Raw genomic sequence first — 20281 nt, forward strand, 5'->3', positions numbered from 1 at the left:
TCTCTTTTCACAGCCTTTGTTTTAAAGTCTCTTTTATCTGATATAAGTATTGCTACTTCTGCTTTCTTTTGGTCTCTATTTGCGTGGAATATCTTTTTCCAGCCCTTCACTTTCAGTCTGTATGTGTCCCTTGTTTTGAGGTGAGTCTCTTGTAGACAATATATATAGGGGTCTTGTTTTTGTATCCATTCAGCCAGTCTTTGTCTTTTGGTTGGGGCATTCAACCCATTTACGTTTAAGGTAATTACTGATAAGTATGATCCCGTTGCCATTTACTTTATTGTTTTGGGTTCGAGTTTATATACCCTTTTTGTGTTTCCTGTCTAGAGAAGATCCTTTAGCATTTATTGGAGAGCTGGTTTGGTGGTGTTGAATTCTCTCAGCTTTTGCTTGTCTGTAAAGCTTTTGATTTCTCCTTCATGTTTGACTGAGATCCTTGCTGGGTACAGTAATCTGGGCTGTAGGTTATTTTCTTTCATCACTTTAAGTATGTCCTGCCATTCCCTCCTGGCCTGAAGAGTTTCTATTCAAAGATCAGCTGTTATCCTTATGAGAATCCCCTTGTGTGTTATTTGTTGTTTTTTCCTTGCTGCTGTTAATATTTGTTCTTTGTGTTTGATCTTTGTTAATTTGATTAACATGTGTCTTGGGGTGTTTTGCTTTGGGTTTATCCTGTTTGGGACTCTCTGGGTTTCTTGGACTTTGGTGATTAGTTCCTTCCCCATTTTAGGGACGTTTTCAACTATTATCTTCTCAAGTATTTTTTCATGGTCTTTCTTTTTGTCTTCTTCTTCTGGGACTCCTATGATTCGAATGCTGGGGCGTTTAACATTGCCCCAGAGGTCTCTGAGATTGTCCTCATTTCTTTTAATTCATTTTTCCTTTTTCCTCTCTGACTCATTTATTTCTACCATTATATCTTCTACCTCAGTAATCCTATTTTCTGTCTCCGTTATTCTACTATTTGTTCCCTCCAGAGTGTTTTTGATATCATTTATTGCATTATTATTATATATTGACTCTTTAATTATTTCTTCTAGGCCCTTGTTAAACCTTTCTTGCATCTTCTCAATCCTTGTCTCCAGGCTATTTATCTGTGATTCCATTTTGTTTTCAATATTTTGGATCATTTTCACTATCATTATTTGGAATTCTTTATCAGGTAGATCCCCCATCTCTTCCTCTTTTGTTTGGTTTGGTGGGCATTTATCCTGTTCCTTTACCTGCTGGGTATTCCTCTGTCTCTTCATCTTGTTTATATTGCTGCGTTTAGAGTTGCCTTTCTGTTTTCTGGCAGTTTGTGGAGTTTGCTTTATTGTGGAGTTTCTTCACTGTGGGTGGAGTTATACAGGTGGCTTATCAAGGTTTCCTGGTTAGGGAAGCTTGTGTTGGTGTTCTAGTGGGTTGAGCTGGATTTCTTCTCTCTGGAATGTACTGAAGTTTCCAGTAATGAGTTATGAGATGTCAGTGGGTTTGGAGTGACTTTGGGCAGCCTGTATATTGAAGCTCAGGGCTATGTTCCTGTCTTGCTGGAGAACTTGTGTGGTATGTCTTGCTTTGGAGCTTGTTGGCCCTTGGGTGGTGCTTGGTTTCAGTGTAGGTATGGAGGCGTTTGATGAGCTCCTATCAATTAATGTTCCCTGGAGTCAAGAGTTCTCTGGTGTTCTCAGGATTTGGACTTAAGCCTGCTGCTTCTGGTTATCAGTCTTATTTTTACAGTAGTCTCAAGACTTCTCTTTCTATACAGCACCATTGATAAAACATCTAGGTTAATGATGAAAAGTTTCTCCACAGTGAGGGATACCCAGAGAGGTTCACATAGTTACATGGAGAAGAGAAGAGGGAGGAGCGAGATAGAGGTGACCAGGATGAGATGAGGTGGAATCAAAAGAGGAGAGAGCAAGGTAGCCAGTAATCACTTCCTTACGTGCACTCCACAGTCTGGACCACTCAGAGATGTTCACGGAGTTACAGAGAAGAGAAGAGGGAGGAAGGAGACAGAGGTGGCCAGGAGGATAAAGGGGGGAATCAAAAGGAGAGAGACAGATCCAGCCAGTAAGCAGTTCCCTAAGTGTTCTCCACAGCCCGGAACACACAAAGAGATTCACAGAGTTGGGTAGAGAAGAGAAGCGGGAGGGAGGATATAGAGGCGATCTGGTGGAGAAAAAGGAGAGTCCAAAGAGGGAGAGAACAGTCAAGCCAGTAATTTCGCTCCCAAGTAAAAATGGGTACTGAAGATTGGGTTCTTAAAGGTACAAAATTGATAATAAATACCAAAAAGCAAAGATTAAAAATCTAGAGTAGAGGTTGGATTTTCAAAAATACAATATTGAACAAAAAGAAAAAAAGTCACAAAATTATAAAATATATGCATAAGAAATTTGCTTTAAAAAATAGGGTCTCTCTTTTGTTTTGCAAAGTAATAGTAGCCTATAAAAATGAAAATTAAAGGAGTAATAGAGGACTTAAAAATAAAAAAAAATTTTTAAGTAAAGAATGATAGTAAAAATATATCTAGGACTTTCTTTGTTGTTGTTGTGGGCAGTGTGGGGTCAGTTCATTTTCGGATAGTTCCTTGATCTGGCTTATATTTCTTAAGATCTATAGGCCCCTTCCTATGTAGTTGGTACTAACTACAGGGTTTTAATCTATTGCACCTGCCACTTCCAATGATGGCTCAGAGGTTAAAGCATCTGCCTGCAATGCAGGAGACCTGGGTTCGACCCCTGGGTCGGGAAGATCCCCTGGAGAGGAAATGGCAACCCACTCCAGTATTCTTGCCTGGAGAATCCCATGGGCGGAGGAGCTGGGTGGGCTACAGTCCACGGGGTTGCAAAGAGTCAGACACGACTGAGCGACTTCACTTTCACTTTCCCTCTATTTTAGCTTCTTCTGTTTGCTGGTCTCTTTAGTGTCTAATTTCCGCCCTGGCACAAAGGGGTGGTGGTGGACACTTTTTTAGGCTCACTTGTTCAGTCATGCTGTGGGGAGGGGAGGATGCTGCAAACAAATAACACTGGCGTGTGCTTGCAGTGTCTCGGCCACACTGGGTTTGTCCCCACTCACAGCATGTGTGCTTGCTCTAGGTTGCTCTGCCGGGAACTGTCTGAGGCCAGCCCTGGGTTGTATGCACTTCCCAGGTCTAAGCTGCACATGTTCAGGTACTCGGGTAGTCCTCAGAGGCGCAGACTTGGTTGGGCCTGCGTTTTGTGCCCTTCCCAGGTCTGAGCAGCTCAGGTGACCAGGTGTTTGGTGAGCACGGTAGCTGTGACTTATTGCCTTCCCTGTCCCTGCCTCTTGGTTTTCTGGGTGTACAACCAGCACACCTTCTTAGGTGGATGTTGATCATCCAGTATCCCAAGAAGTCTTGGTTAGCAACGAAGCCTGCTTGCAGTTTGGTAGATAATGCCTCTCTGGGGCCGCATTTGCCCCCTCCGGCTCTGGGTACCCTCGTCTGCCTGTCACCGGAGGGGGATAGGCTGGTCTGCAGCTGGCTAGCTCTGCTCAGTCCTTTGTTCTGTGAGCAAGCCTGGCAGTGTCTCAGGTTAGGGCTTTTCACGTGGTAGTTATCCCACAGTCTGGTTTGCTATCCCAAGTTAGTTCCCTCAGATTGTCCTTGGGGCATTCAGGCTCAGTCCTTACTCTAAGCAATGTAGCCCGAGCCTCCCTGCCCAGCCCCCGCTTGCTCGTGGTGAATGCAGGTGTCTGCGCTGCTTCTCCACTGGGGCAGTTACTGTTGGGCACATAATCTTTGGGTTTTAATTATTTATTTATTTTTCCTCCCGATCATGTTGCCCTCTGTGGTTCCAAGGCTCACCACAGACTCGACAGTGAGAGTGTTTCCTGGTGTTTGGAAACTTCTCTCTTTTTTTATGACTTCTTTCCTGGGACGGAGCTCCATCCCTACCTCTTTTGTCTCTTTTTATCTTCTATATTTTTTCCTACCTCCTTTTGAAGACATTGGGCTGCTTTTCTGGGTGCCTGATGTCCTCTGCTGGCATTCAGAAGTTGGTTTGTGGAATTTTCTCAGCGTTCAAATGTTTTTTTGATGAATTTGTTGGGGAGAAAGTGGTCTCCCTGTCCTATTCCCCCACCATCTTAGGACCACCCAGTCCACGCTTTTAACCAATCATATTATATAACATGTTTTAATAAAATGCTCACATCTTTATTTGAGTTTAACAGAGAAAGAAACAGGTGGAACTGAAGGAATTTCTAAACTTTTGACAAAGCTATAAAATAATTTTTAATGGTTATCAAATATAGCAAATTTTCCATATGTTCTTCCCATTCTCTCCCCATTCTTAAAGTTGTCCAGTATCTACATGTCCAATGCATAAGGTCATTATGTACTATATTTTCTCCCTTATAGCCCTTTTTAGTCTTAATTCTGTATGGTATGTATTAGATGCTAACTTCCAGTCTTTCTGTTGATGTCATTCCATTAATTTTGGTTTTATGAAGCACCAGAAGTTTTCTCAGGATTCATGAGACCAACATTTCCTGAATTATTTACACATTGATGGAGTTTCCTTCATTAATAATTGAAAGTCATTTTAGCTAGATATAAAATCCTTGGCTTACATGTTCTTGCCTTGGGTGTCTTAAATATGTCATCCATTTTCTTCTGGCATAAATGTTGTCAAAGTCTACTGACAATTCTCTCTGTATTGAAACACTTGGTCTTTTTTGCCTGGTTGTCAAAAGACTTTTTTCCTTCGTCTAATAATTTTATTAGGATATTGGTGTTAGTCATTCTGGGTTGATTTTCCAAGGTATATGTGCCTTTTCAGTATATAGTTTCAAATCATTTTTTAAAATTTCAGTAAAAATTTCTTTGCTTATAGACTTTGTTATTCTGTCCCCTTATTTTCTTTGCCTGTCTTCTATGTTTGTCACATCCTTTTGATAACTTTCTTTTTTGTTATTTTAATCTCATTTCTTTTTGATTTAAAAATAATCCTCCTTTTCATCTTCTGTTTCTCTTAAGGTATTATCTGTTGTGTTTATTTGCCCATGTTTCCTCTAGCTAGTCTTCATTTCTGAAATGATTATTTTCTTTTACTTCTAACTGTTTCTTGGGTTTTACCATATAATTTCTGAGTTGCTCTTATTTTGAATTTTTATATTGTTTTATATCATGTACATTTTTCCATATCATATAACTTTTTCTTAATATCTTTTCACTAGTTTTAAAACATTAGATTATAATTTTCATCTATTTTTTGGTAGACATCTTTCTGGCCTGCTTTAATTCTGTAACAATATTGATTCTGTTGCTTATTTTTTACATGAAAGTAGTTTCCCTGAAGTTTTAGAAGGAGGCTAGATTTAGGATAGTTTTTTTTTTTCTAATTTCACAGCTATAGAGTTCCATCTTCTATTATTTTTGCCAATTATAGTAAATTCCTTTCTGAAATATGATTCTGCCTGTTCACCTCCTCTACTTTTATCTGGACTCTCTAGTTTATGTCTCCTGGCTCTATCTTAGCCAGTGTGGAGTCTGTTTCCATCAGTTTCTCTTCAGGGTAGACTTGGCCCGGGAAGAGAGCTTTGGGTGGTTTTGAGAGCTCAAAGGGCCCAGGTGGCTCCCAGGCTGTCCCATGGTCTCCTTGCATTTGGTCACTCTTGGACAATGCAGACTCCTACCAGACTCACTCACTTCATACATCAGCTTGCTGACATTTCAGTGAGTTGTCTTAGAGTCCTCACATCTACCAGAGGCCCTGCTGATTCTGTCTCTAGACTCTCCTGTAACTAATACCATCCTGCTCTTTTAGCATCTCTAATTTGGCCACCCAGTCATATTTCAGGGTTCATTGGAGCATCACTTTGATCTGATCTTGTTGCAGACTATGTCTGTGGATTTTAGCTTTGCCTTTCTGCTTAGTCTGCAGACTCACGTTTCCTGCTTGTGCTTTTTATTGTGGCATTTGGGAAAATAGAAGAACTATGCTGCCTTGAAATATATATATTACCATGTGTAAAACAGATAGCTAGTGGAAAGTTGCTAGATAACACAGGAAGCTCAGCCTGGTGCTCTGTGAGGACCTAGAGGGTGGAAGGGTGGGCAGGATGGAAGGGTGGGGTGGGAGGAGAGAGACTCAAGAGAGAGGGGATATCTGTATACTTATAGCTGATTCATGCTGTCATAACGGCAAAAACCAGCACAATATTGTAAAGCAATTATCCTTCAATTAAAAAAAATATTATGCTGCCATCCACGACCTTCCTCATAGGATTTCTCTATAAACTACAGACCATGGGCCAACTCCTGTCTGCCAGTTGTTTGCATACAGGCTGCAAGCTGCAAATGTTGTGTATACTTTTAAGTAGTTGAAAAAATCTAAAGAAGAAAATTATATGAAATTCAAATTTCAGTGTCCATAAAGGTCAGTTGGAACACAGCCATGCCTATTCATCTGTATATTGTCTATGGCTGCTTTCATGCTACAGCAGCAAAGTGTTAATATCATGATGTACTTGATCAGTTCCCTATTATTGGCCATTTAGATTAATCTAAATTTTATTATTATAGGTATCATTTCACAGCTAATATTAACATATATATTTCATTACTTTCTTGGGATAAATTGTTATAGTTAAGATTGCCAGATGAAAGGAGATTATATTCATTTTAAACTCTTGAATTACCATTGACAAATTGTCATCCAGAAAGGATATACAAGTTAAATATCTATTAATATTAAGGATACTGGTTAAATAAATTATAGTGCAGTCATACAATGAAATATTATACAGAGGTTCAAGAAAATGAGGTAGGTCTATTTTACTGAAATATAAAAATATATAATATATGCTGTCTCATTAAACACTCTGGTTCAATATCTAGGATATGATTCCTCCATATTAAGGAAATGGTGGCATTAGAATACACATACTTAAATTTTTCACAAGAGGCATTGATTACAGCTAGGTTGTACTGACTTACATAGCAACCAGTAGTTTGACTCACTGGTTGTTTGGCCATGCTTTTGCCCACAGGAATGTATGTAATTAAAAAAAAAAATTCTTCCCAATGCGATAGATGAGGAAAGAGCATCCTGTTTTAAATTTACAAATCAAATTTTATATTTTTCACGTGTTCATTGACTTGAATTAATTCTTCTGTGAAATTCTTGTTCATTGCTTGTTTTTGCCTGGCAATATTCTTTTCCCTGATGGTTTGTAAAGCTATTAATATATCAATTAGTAATCCTTTGGTTTGTCATCACTGTTTGCCTTTGTATTGTATTTAGGGTGATTAACAATGTACAAAAGGTTTTTCTTTTTGCAGTCAAATCTTCCTTTATTATTTTTTTTTAATTTATTTGTTTAGTTGAAGGATAATTGCTTTACAAAACTTTGTTGTTTTCTGTCAAAGCTCAACATGATGAATCAGCCATAGGTATACATATATCCTCTCCCTTTTGAAACTCCCTCGCATCTCCTGCCCCATCCCATCCCTCTAGATTGATACAGAGCCCCTGTTTGAATTTCCTGAGCCATACAGAAAATTTCCATTGGTTATCTATTTTACATATGTAAGTTTCCATGTTACTCTTTCCATACATCTCACCCCCTCCTCTCCTCTCCCCATGTCCATAAGTCTATTCTCTGTTTCTCCATTGCTGTCCTATAAATAAATTCTTCAGTACCATTTTTCTAGATTCCGTATATATGCCTTAGAATATGATATTTATTTTTCTCTTTCTGACTCACTTCACTCTGTATAATAGGTACTAGGTTCATCCACCACATCAGAACTGACTCAAATGTGTTCCTTTTTATGGCTGACTAACTTTATGTACCACAACTTCTTTTTCCATTCATCTGTTGATGGACATCTAGGTTGCTTCCATGTTGTAAATAGTGCTGCAATGAACAATGGGATACATGTGTCTTTTTCAATTTTGGTTTCCTCAGGGTATATGCCTAGGAGTGGGACTGCTGGGTCATATGGTGGTTTTATTCCTACTTTTTAAAGGAATTGCCATACTGTCTTGCATAGTGGCTGTATCAATTCACCAACAGTGCAAGAGCGTTCCCTTTTCTCCACACACTCTCCAGCATTTATTATTTGTAGACTTTTTGATGGTGGCCATTCTGACTAGTGTGAGGTGATATCTCGTTGTAGTTTTGGTTTGCATTTCTCTAATAATGAGCAATGTTGAGTGTCTTTTCATGTGTTTGTTAACCATCTGTATGTCTTCTTTGGAGAAATGTCTGTTTAGGTCTTTTCCCCACTGTTTGATTGGGTTGTCTGTTTTTCTGGCATTGAGTTGTATGAGCTACGTGTATATTTTAGAAATTAATCCTTTGTCAGTTGTTTCATTTGCTATTATTTTCTCCCATTCTGAATGTTGTCTTTTTACCTTGCTTATAGTTGCTTATAGTTTCCTTTGCTGTGCAAAAGCTTTTAGGTTTAATCAGGTTCCACTTGTTTACTTTTGTTTTTATTTCTGTTACTCTAGGAGGTGGGTCATAGAGGATCTTGCTTTGATTTATGTCATTGAGTGTTCTGCCTATATTTTCCTCTAAGAGTTTTATAGTTTCTGGTCTTACATTTAGCTCTTTAATCCATTTTGAGTTTATCTTTGTGTGTGGTGTTAGGAAGTATTCTAATTTCATTCTTTTACATGTAGCTGTCCAGATTTCCCAGGACCATTTATTTAAGAGGCTCTCTTTGCCCTATTGTATATTCTTGACTCCTTTGTCAAAAATAAGGTAGCCATAGGTGCATGGGTTTATTTCTGGGCTTTCTATCTTGTTCCATTGGTCTATATTTCTGTATTTGTGCCAGTACCACACTGTCTTGATGACTGTAGCTTTGTAGTATAATCTGAAGTTGGAATCCAGCTCCATTCCTCTTTCTCAAGACTGCTTTGGCTATTCGGGGACTTTTGTGTTTCCATAAGAATTGTGAAATTTTTTGTTCTAGTTCTGTGAAAAATGTCATTGGTAACTTGATAGGGATCGCATTGAATTTGTAGATTGCATTTGGTAGTATAGTCATTTTCACAATATTGATTCTTCCTACTCAGGAACATGGATTATGTTTTTGTCATCTCTATCTGTTTTTGTCATCTCCATCTGTTTTTGTCATCTTTGATATCTTTCATTATTGTCTTATATATATTTTTTGTATACAATTCTTTTGTCTCCTTAGGTAAGTTTATTCCTAAATATTTAATTCTTTTTGTTGCAATGGTGAATGGGATTGATTCCTTAATTTCTCTTTTGGATTATTCATTGTTAGTATATAGAAATGCAAGTGATTTCTGTGTATTGATTTTGTATCCTGAAACTTTGCAAAATTCACTGATTAGCTCTTGTAATTTCCTGGTACTGTCTTTAGGGTTCTATGTACAGTATCATGTCAGCTGCAAACAATGAGAACTTTACTTCTTTCATGATCTGGATTCCTTTTATTTCTTTTTCTTCTCTGATTGCTATAGCTAGGACTTCCAGAACTATGTTGAATAATAATGGTGAACGTGGACACTCTTGTCTTGTTCCTGATCATAGGAAGAATGCTTTCAGTTTTCCACCATTGAGAATAATGTTTGCTATAGGCTTATCATATATGGCCTTTACTCTGTTGAGGTAGGTCCCTCTATGCCGATTTTTTGAAGAGTTTTAATCACAAATGGGTGCTGAATTTTGTCAAAGGCTTTTTCTGCATCTATTGAGATGATCATATGGTTTTTATCTTTCAGTTTGTTAATATGGTATATCACATGGATTTGCAAATATTGAAGAATCCTTGAGTTCCTGGAATAAACCCAACTTGATCACGGTGTATGAGCTTTTTGATGTGTTGCTGAATTCTGTTTGCTAAAATTTTGTTGAGAATTTTTGCATCTACGTTCATCAGTATTATTGGCCTGTGGTTTCGGTTTTTGGTGTTGTCTTTGTCTGGTTTTGGTATCAGGGTGATGGTGGCCTCATAGAATGAGTTTGGAAGTGTTACTTCCTCTGCAAATTTTTGAAAGAGTTTTAAAAGGATAGGCATTAGTTCTTCTCTAAATATTTGATAGAGTTCTCCTGTGAAGCCATCAGGTCTTGGGCTTTTGTTTTTTGGGAGATTTTTTTTTTTATCACACTTTCTATTTCAGTGCTCGTAATTGGGTTGTTCATAATTTCTATTTCTTCCTGGTTCATTATTGGAAGATTGAACTTTTCTAAGAATCGGTCCATTTCTTCCAGGCTATCCATTTTATTGCCATATACTTGTTCATAATAGTCTCATAATTCTTTGTATTTCTGCATTGTTTGTTGTAACCTCTCCTTTTTCATTTCTAATTTTGTTGATTTGATGCTTTTCTCTTTTTTTCTTGATGAGTCTGGCTAAAGGCTTGTTAATTTTATCTTCTTAAAGAACCAGCTTTTCATTTTATTAATCTTTACTATTGTTTCTTTCATTTCTTTTTCATTTATTTCTGTTCTTTATGATTTCTTTCCTTCTACTAATTTTGGTTGTTTTGTTCTTCTTTTTCCAGTTGTTTTAGGTGTAAAGTTAGGTTGTCTATTCAATGTTTTTTTTGTTTCTTGAGGTAGCATTGTATTGCTATAAACTTCCCTCTTAGAACTGCTTTTGCTGCATCCCATAGGTTTTGAGTTGTGTTTTTATTGTCATTTATTTCTAGAAATTTTTTGATTTCCTTTTGATTTCTTCAGTAACCTGTTGGTTATTTAGAAATGTGTTGTTTAATCTCCATGTGTTTGTGTTTCTTACAGTTTCTTTCTTGTAAAAAAACTTCATCTCATCTCATAGTGTTGTGGTCAGAAAAGAAGCTTGATACAATTTCAATTTTCTTAAATTTACTGAGGTTTAATTTGTGACCCAAGATGTGGTCTATCCTGGAGAATGTTCTATGTGCACTTGAGAAGAAGCTGTACTCTTCTGTATTTGGCTGGAATGTCCTGAAGTATCAATGAGATCCATCTCATCTAATGAATCATTTAAGACTTATGTTTCTTTATTAATTTTCTGTTTTGATGATCTGTCCACTGGTGTGAATGGGGTGTTAAAGTCTCCTACTTATTGTGTTACTGTCAATTTCTCCTTTTATGTCTGTTAGTGCTTATCTTATGTATTGAGGTGCTCCTATGTTGGGTACATAGATATTTACAATTGTTATGTCTTCCTCTTAGATTGATCCCTTGATCATTATGTAGTGTCCTTCTTTATTTGAAAGTCTACTTTGTCTGATATGAGGATTGCTACCCCAGCTTTCTTTTGCTTTCCATTTGCATGGAATATATTTTTCCATCCTCTCACTTTCAGTCTATATGTGTCTTTAGGTCTGAAGTGGGTTTCTTGTAGACAGTATATACATGGATCTTGTTTTTGTATCCATTCAGCCAGTCTGTGTCTTTTGGTTGGAGCATTTAATCTGTTCCTACTTAAAGTAATTATTGATATGTATGTTCCCTAATGCCATTGCCTTAATTGTTTGGGGTTTGTTTTTGTAGATCTTTTTCTTCTCTTGTATTTCCTGACTATGTAAGTCCCTTTAACATTTCTTGTAAAGCTGGTTTGGTGGTACTGAATTCTCTTAACTTTTGCTTGTTTGAAAAGTTTTTTATTTCTCCATCAGTTTTGAAAGAGATCCTTGCCAGGTACAGTTATCTTGGTTGTAGATTTTTCCATTTCAGTACTTTAAATATATCCTGCCATTCCCTTCTGGCCTGCAGAGTTTCTGCTGAAAGATCAGCTATTAAATGTATGGGGTTTCCCTTGTGTGTTACTTGTTGCTTCTCCTTTGCTGCCTTTAATATTCTTTCTTTGTGTTCAATCTTTGTTAGTTAGATTAGTATATGTCTTGGCATGTTTCTCCTTGGGTTTATCTTGTATGGGTCTCTTTGTGCCTCTTGGACTTGATTGACTATTTCCTTTTTCATGCTGAGGAAATTTTCAACTATAATCTCTTCAAAACTGTTCTCATACCCTTTATTTTTCCTTTCTTCTGGGACCCCTATAATTTGAATGTTGGTGCATTTGATATTGTCCCAGAGGACTCAGACTATCCTCAATTCTTGTTACTTTATTCTGCTCTTCAGCAGTTATTTCCACCATTTTATCTTCCAGATCACTGATTCATTTTTCTGCTTCAGATATTCTGCTATTGATTCCTTCTGGAGTATTTTTAATTTCAGTAATTGTGTTGTTTGTCTCTGTACATTGTTTAATTCTTCTAGGTCTTTGTTAATTGATTCTTGCATTTTCTCCATTTTGTTTTCAAGGTTTTTGATCATCTTTACTATAATTATTCTGAATTCTTTAGGTGGTTTGCCTGTTTCCTCTTAATTTATTTGGACTTCTGTGTTTATAGTTTGTTCCTTCATTTGTGTAGTATTTCTCTGCCTTTTCATTATTTTTTTTGTAAGTTATTGTGTTTAAAGTTTCCTTTTCCCAGGCTTCAACGTTGAATTCTTTCTTCCTTTTGGTTTCTGCCTTCCTAAGTTTGGTCCAGTGGTTTGTGTGAGCTTCGTATAAGTGAGTTTTGTGCTGAGTTTTTGTTTGTTTGTTTTTTTCCTCTGATGGGCAAGGCTGAGTGAAGTGGTAATCCTGTCTGCTGATGATTGGATTTGTATTTTTGTTTTGTTTGTTATTTAGATGAGGCATCTTTCACAGGGTGCTACTGGTGGTTGGGTGATGCCAGGTCTTGAATTCAAGTGGTTTCCTTTGTGTGAGTTCTCACTATCTGATACTGCCTAGGGTTAGTTCTCTGGTAGTCTAGGGTCTCGGAGTCAGTGCTCCCAAAGGCTCAGGGCTTGATCTCTGGTCAGGAGTGAAGATTCCACAAGTGGTTTGTTATAGCATTAAGTGAGATTAAAACAAATATCCAAAAACAAGAAACCAAAAATGAACCCCAGACAAATGGCAGTTACAAAATCAGGCAAATAATAATTAAAATAATGGAATATACACATATACATATACACCCATGAGCAAAATCAAAATAAGTCCAACAAAAATAAAGTACAGTAGATTGACCCAGAGAACAATGGAAATCAAAAGTTATATTTACCAGTTAAGAAAAAAATTAAAGCACAAACTGGAAAACAAAACTAATTCAAGGTGCCAAGTGGGAAATAAAGCAATGAAAACAAAGGTAACAAATATGTTGAGAGGAAAGGAAAGAAAGAAAAGAAAGAAAGAATAAATATGCAAAGTTAAATAGAGGTAGATGAAGAAGATTCATATACATTAAAGATTAACTGTAAGGGGAAAAGAACAGTAGGAAAGGCAAACAAAAGAGTAAATGTAGAAAAATAATAATAGGTTAAAAAAATTAAAATTAAAAAAAGAGAAAAGGGAAAACTCCACAAAATTGCAAAAACCCAACGTACAGGCAGAGGTTTATAACAACAATAAAAAATGTGACTGAGGAAAAAAAGAAAAAACTCAAAAGCTTAATTAGATTTCATAGTGCCAATAAAATCTGCAGCTACAACCAAGGGTGGAAAAAAGGGGGAAAAAAGAAAGAAAAAGTCCAAAAGAATCTACAGAACAAGTCAAAACCTAAGAATAATAAAAGTTTTTCTTGGGTCACAGCTGTCAGAGTCCTTTCCCTCTCTGGGAGTCAAAGTCCACCTCACCTCCCTAGGATGCCGTCCAACACTGTGCTGATCTCTGGACCTGCTGTGGGGGCAGCTCATATTCCAATCTGATCCAACTCCTATGTGTTCTTGCCTTCAATGTCCTCAGCTATCAGAAATAGTGCATTTTCTTTTGTGGGAGCTCTCATGACCTTTTATATATTCTATAGACAGAGTCTGCCTAGTTGACTGGGTGGATTTAATCTGCAGCTTGTACAGCTGGTAGGAAGGTTTTGGGTCTTCTTCCTTAGCCACACTGCCCCTGGGTTTCAATTGTGGTTTTATTTCCACCTCTGCATGTGGGTCTTCCATTGGGATTTGCTCCTGAGGCTGCCCTGGAGGATTTGGGTTTGCTCCTGTGAGGGCCAGGTATGGAGGTGGTACACCTGCTTGGGTTGCAGGGGTTCTGGCAGTACCAGGTACTCAGGAAAGTTGGCAGCTTGGGCAGCAGGAAATATAGTGCTCTAGAAGGGTATGGCAACCACTATTGGCCAATCAGCTCCAGCATTCTTGCCTGGAGAACCCCCCTCCCTGAGAGAGAAGCCTGGCAGGCCACAGTCTATAGGGTTGCAAAGACTCAGACACTACTGAAGTGACCCTGCATGCATAGATGCAAGAATTTTTTTTGCCTGTGACAGCTCTGCCCCAGTGAGAGTTGAGCATGAAGGTGGTACAGCTGCTTGGCCTGCGGGGACCCTGGTGGCACCAAATATGCAGGGACACGGACTGCCTCTGCCACAGAAGTTATGGCCCTATCAGAGTCTTTTTTCAAGCCCCTTTTAGCTGGTGATCAGAAGGCCTCTTTGGCCAGTCTTTCTCCATAACTCCGCCCATTCAGGCACTTAGAGGGCTCCCTTGCCTGGGGTTCTTCTGTTGTTCGGTGTGTCAGGTACATAGAGGAGCCCATGGCTGGGGTCTTATTCTGTAGATCAGCGCATCAGGCACTTAAAATCACCGTGGGTGGGGTCCTGCTCTGTAGTTCAGTGCAGTCAGGGGTTTGATGGGCCAGCCTCTCTATTGTTCAGCTCCAGATGCTGGTATGTGGGGAGAGAGAGGCTGTGGTGATAGCTCCACCCTCTGTGCATGACAGCAGTATCACCTTGCTTCCATGGCTGCCTGGCTTTCCTCCACAGGCATTTCCCACCACAGTCTCCTCCCTCAAGTCCCCTCAGTTGGTCTCGCCCCAGTCAACAGAAGCCCTCACCCTGGGATTGCTCCACAATTTCTAAACTTCAGCTCCCAGCCACTGCACCTTCTAGGAGACCTGCATCCCTGTCTGGGGTATGTATGGCTGTGGCAAGGACTGTCTGATTCTCATTCCATTTAGGCTGCCACAGATCAGCTGTTTCACTCTCAGCCTTAAATGTTTCTCCTCTGACTCAGATGATTGCCCTGATGTGGGGATTGGACCCCTGCTTCAGTTCCAGCACCCACTGAGGGCAGGTCTAGTCCTGGTAACACTCTTGCTTTTTCCCCAAGTTCCTTCGTCCTACCGAGTTTTACATGGTTCTATATATTCTTTTCCTCTGGTCAGGTACTCCTGTCTGCTCTCAGCTGGTGTTCTGCATGCACTTCTGTGTCTAATGATGTATTCCTGATGTATCCATGGAGAGAATTGTACTCCATGTCCACCTACTCCTCCACCATCTTATTCTTCCTCTTCCTTTATTTTTTATGTGTAGAAAGCTCTTTCCTACTACAGATTTATATAATTGCTCCTTAATACATTTTTCCAGGACTTACTTGATTTTTGTTTTTCACATACAGGTCTTTAATCCATAGAGGGTTTATCCATATAGGCTATGAGGTAGGGTTTAACTTTATTTTTCAAATGTTTAGCCAGTTGTCTTAGTGTCATTTATTGGATAAACCATTACTTTAAGGTTGTACAATGTTTTTAGATTTTTTATCAGACATCTGTGCATTTTTTTAAAATTTAGGTGTGTTAAGATTTACATACCATACATTTTACTTTTAAGTGTACAGTTAGAAGAGTTTTAGCGAATGTATGCAATTTTGTAGCCACCACTCCAATCAAGATATAGAAAACTTCCATCATCCCTCCAAGTTCCCTCATACTCTTTTACAGTACACCCCCTTCCCTGATCCTGTACCCTTGCAACCTCTGATCTGTTTTCTATCCGTAAGATTTTGCCTTTTCCTGAATATTATATAAATGGAATCATGATTAAAGTGAATGGTGAAAGTGTTAGTCACTCAGTTGTGTCTTACTCTTTGTGGCTGCATAGAATGTAGCCTGCTAGGCTCCTCTGTCCATGAGGTTTTCCAGGCAAGAAAACTGGAGAGGGTTGCCATTTCCTTCTCCAGGGGATCTTCCCAACCCAGGAATCAAACCTAGGTCTCCTGCATTGGCAGGCAGATTCTTTACCATTTGAGCCATTAGGGAAGCCCAAAATAATCATACAACCCGCAGAGTTTTGAGTCTGGCTTCTTTCACTTAGCATGATGTTGCTGTGTTGTTGTGTGCCATTGCTTTTATTTTTATTTAACCGTTTATGTGTTCAAGGACATCATGACTATTCCTGACTTTTGGCTTTTATGAATAAAGCTCCTATAAACATTCATGTAGAGGTCTTTGTGTGGACATATTTTCATTTCTCTTCAGTCAGTACCTGGGAGTGAGATTTCTGGGTCATTCAGTAAGTGTATATTTTGTTTTATAAGAAACTGTCAGGCTGTTTTCCAAGGTGATTGTGCTATTTTACATTGCCACCAGCAATATATAAGAAGTCCAGGTACTCTGCATCCTTATCAGCACTCGGAATTGTCAGTATTTTTTATTGTAGCCTTTCTACTAGGAGTATCACGGTTAAATATTTAGAATAATTTGGAAATTTTAAGCAGTGTTTCCCAACTCATCCCTCTATATGTGCTCTAAGACTGGATGCTCCTGACTTGCTGGGTCCATCTCTAGTTGCATTTGTTTTTAGTTTTTCTTCTTTCCATTTACTTCTCTAGTCTTACAGAACCAGAAAACAGCAGAGCAGAAAGGAGCTTAGAAATAATCTAACGCAGGGATTGACAAACTTTTTCTGTAAAGAACAAGATAGTAAATATTTTTGGTTTCACAAGCCATTGGGTCTATTACAGCAACTCAGCTCTGCTGTTGTAGTGTGAAAACAGCCATAGGTGATACAGAAACAAATGGATGTGACTAATAAAACTTCATTTACAAAAACAAGCAGCCCGCTCGATTTGGCCCTTAGAACATAGTTTGCTGTCCCCTGGTTTAGTCTAACAACTGTGTTTTACAGATGAGGGGACTGAGCTCACATTTCATCCTTTCCTCTGACCTGGAAGGAAGGAAGGCAAGAACTACGATACTGGCTTTCACCATAAGAGACACACTTAACTTGAGTTCAAGATGTGCTTATTTTGTATGCACATTTCCCTGTTCTTGCATGAAGTTGGTAATGCAAGGTCTTTCAAAACTTTTAACTGCACTGTCTTCTAGGATATTTTGTACATTGCCATAAACCCTGATGCCTTTCTGAGCCTCTGACAGCTCTAAAGCAATGGTCAAATTTGAGCAGTAAAAAAATAAAGATAGAAACAGTTGAAGTAAGAAAAACATGTCACTGTTTCATTCTTCTACAAAAGACTTTGTTTCCAGTTTTGGAGATGTATGTCTACATAAGTTTACCTTCTGAGATAGCTATTAAACATCATATAACAATCCTATGCTTTTTTCCTTGATCAATTTGTTTAATTGTCCAAACAGATGACGATTCTTGGGTCAAAACAAACAAACAAAAAAACAAAACAAACAGGAAAACATACACTCCATGCACACAAACCTAAAAATAAGCAGTTACTGCAGGTACTCAGGAAAAGAACAGTGTTTCAAAAAGTCATCATGTGCTTTTTTCCTTTCCTTCCAGCACTGGAAGAAGTATGACATCTATGAGAAGCAAACCAAAGAAGAAACTGACTCTGTAGTGCTGATAGAAAGCCTGAAGAGAGCCTCTCAGTGATGGAGATAATTTATTTTAACCTTCAATGTGACCTTGTGAAGATTCATACTGTTCTCCATTTATTATCTGGGAACTTGTTAAAGGGAAACTGAAACTACTGGACCATTTCAAAACAGGCAGCTCATAAGAGCCACAGGTTTTTCTGTTGAGTCATGCACCGAAAAACTAAAAATAATAGGCCCTTTGGAGAAAAGAACAGAGTCATTCTTGTTGAATTATAAAAGCAGACATCTTTTGTGAAGGCTTCACACTAGGGGGCAAAAGCTAGAAAGTGATGATGGCAGTCGAGTTAATCTTATCAAGAGTTGTGACAACTTCCTGAGGGATCTATGCCTGCTTTGAATTCTTTTTCTCAGATAATACCAACACATATTATTTGTAGGAGAACTCATTTTGGGTGCAAATGCTGAAGTCAAACTTGAGTCATAGAGAATATCTAACAAAACAGAATTGATAGAATCTGTTATCTATTGTTTGGGATCCCATTGAGTTGGGGCTACGGCTATTAAAACTCTTTAATAGTCTGGAATCTTCATCCCCTCCAGCAGCATTTTCCTCTGCTTTGAAAGACCCAGGCATCCATGTCAGCCAGCTGTGACTACAGAAAAAGCAGAGGCAGCTTCTTTACTGAGAATTTTTGAGGCCATTGCAGGCTTTTAATGGCAGTGGAGGCAGAACAACTTATTGGATATTAGAGTTTGAAGGACCCAGTCTCTAATGATGAATTTCTTCTTCACCACTGCTATTCAGATCAAGTATTTAGCACACGTCCAGATTGTATTGTGCCTCCAGCTGTGAAGTGCTGACTCCCTCAAAGAATTCACAGTCTAGTTGGGGCTCAATCAGTTTTTTCTCCCCACCAGTCATTTTTCAGACGTTTCAGCTCCCCACTCCCCACCCCGATTTCCCCTTTTGCATTCTCCTTCATCTCCCTCTGTGTATTCTTTCACCTCTCATTAGCAATTAGAATATAAATCTGCTCACAGCACCTAGAGGAGCAGGGAGTAATTTGCATCTCAGGAAAAGTATGAGTAGATTGAGAAACAATGACTAATTCATATTTTGTAACTTCTATGTGAGTCTGCATTTATTTGAAGGTTTTCAGCATTTACTGTTTATGCATTTTCTACACAGAAAAGAAGTATTCTCTTCACTTAGAACTTTGATATTTGCTTGAGAAAAAAAGAATAGTTATATCTTTCTCTTTTCCCTTACTCCCCCAAATGGTTAGTAGCAGGCTTCGTTTCTAATACTGATAGCCAGCCATCCCAGGCTCCAACGTTAGTCCTTTGTGGGTTTTTTTGTTTGTTTGTTTGTTTTTTTGGCCTATGTTAGGGCTCCATCCTCACCCATCCCCACAACATACTCATATGTGTGTATATATATTCCCTCTATTTCTACTTCCTCTCTATTCAGAATATGGAAATGAGAAGTCCCCCTCCTCACATAGACAGATTACTGGTAGGAATTTGAGAACTCTATGTTACAAGTTCTCCAAACATTCATTGATTCATATTAATAAGATAGTGCTAGTTCCAATTCCTGCTCTTAGGGGGAAGGGAGATAAGACATCCCTACTCTTTACAGGTTTGGGCAAAAGTGGCAATGTCCTTGCACCACAGTGGAGGAGAAAATTGGGGACCATGGCAATGGCAGATGTCAAGATGTTTCCTCCCTGCACTTCTATATTTGAGGTCAGGTTGAGGCTGGAAGACAGGCATGGATGTTCCATTCTGCCCTACTGTTCTCTAGAAAGAATATTTGGTTTTCCTGTGTAGGGAGGAGATTATTATTTCCTAGCCAGATCTTATACTTTCAGAAAACACAACACCTAAATGCCTCACCCAAAGCCGTTTTTCCTGTCATCCTACTTACATAGCAGTGGTGGGGGATGCTCTAATATTCTGATGATCTAAGGAACTACTGATCCCAGACAGTCCTGCAGCCTGAGAGTGGGAAAATTGTGTTTTGTTTCCATTTTGCTCTTTTAGTAGCAAAATAGTTGGGGGAAAAAATGGGGTGGTGAATTATGGAAGTGCCTATGGCTGTTTTATAATTCCTGAAAAGTGATCCCCAGGTCTTGAGAGCAATTGCTTAATTGAGAGCATCAGCTTAATTCCCATTACCTATAGGAAACTAGTAGGTTTATGTACTATTTGATGTCTAACCTATATGTTTTTTTTTTCCTCCACATAGCTAAGTAAACCCACTGTAAGAATGGTCATTCTTATTCTTTCATTCAGATAAGTCTTTTCTTCATCTGGCACAGAAGGGATACATGAAACCATGTTAACATTTTTGGTAATGCCTTCAACTGGGGATCATTTTAACTTCTTGCAGAAAAGCTTGAGTAAAATAAATATTGTTTTTTTTGTATGTCACCCAAATGTTTTCCTTTTGTCTTATTTCGAAGAAAGTGTTATGAGGAGTAGGTGGCAGAAAAAATTGGAGTTAAAAGAATGTAAGTTGGGAAAAAATTCCAAGACCGCTAATTTATCTTACAACCATTTATCATGAGCTTCTCTGCTGTTCTTGGCATGCCTAGGTTTTCTGATAAAGGTGTGCATGTAGTTTAATATTAGCACAGCCTTTGCAAACATTACCTAAAGGGACATAAGTGTTTGATAAATCATGGTTCTAACAAGGGAAATGGGGAACTAGTCCTTTCTGATTTTAAG

General features: G+C 38.4%; 1 protein-coding gene across 1 annotated transcript in view; it reads left to right on the plus strand.

Moving 5' to 3' along the window:
- IL13RA1 (interleukin 13 receptor subunit alpha 1) overlaps nt 1-19984 on the plus strand; it is an 81604-nt gene extending 61620 nt beyond the window's left edge. Inside the window, exon 12 of the mRNA XM_040266615.1 lies at nt 17511-19984. Within this exon, the coding sequence (XP_040122549.1) occupies nt 17511-17603 (93 nt within the window). The 3' untranslated portion in view covers nt 17604-19984. The remainder of the gene's footprint in view (nt 1-17510) is intronic.
- The last annotated feature ends 297 nt before the right edge of the window (nt 19985-20281 follow it).

Source organism: Oryx dammah, unplaced genomic scaffold, assembly GCF_014754425.2.
Source record: "Oryx dammah isolate SB20612 unplaced genomic scaffold, SCBI_Odam_1.1 HiC_scaffold_23, whole genome shotgun sequence".
NCBI lineage: Eukaryota > Metazoa > Chordata > Mammalia > Artiodactyla > Bovidae > Oryx > Oryx dammah.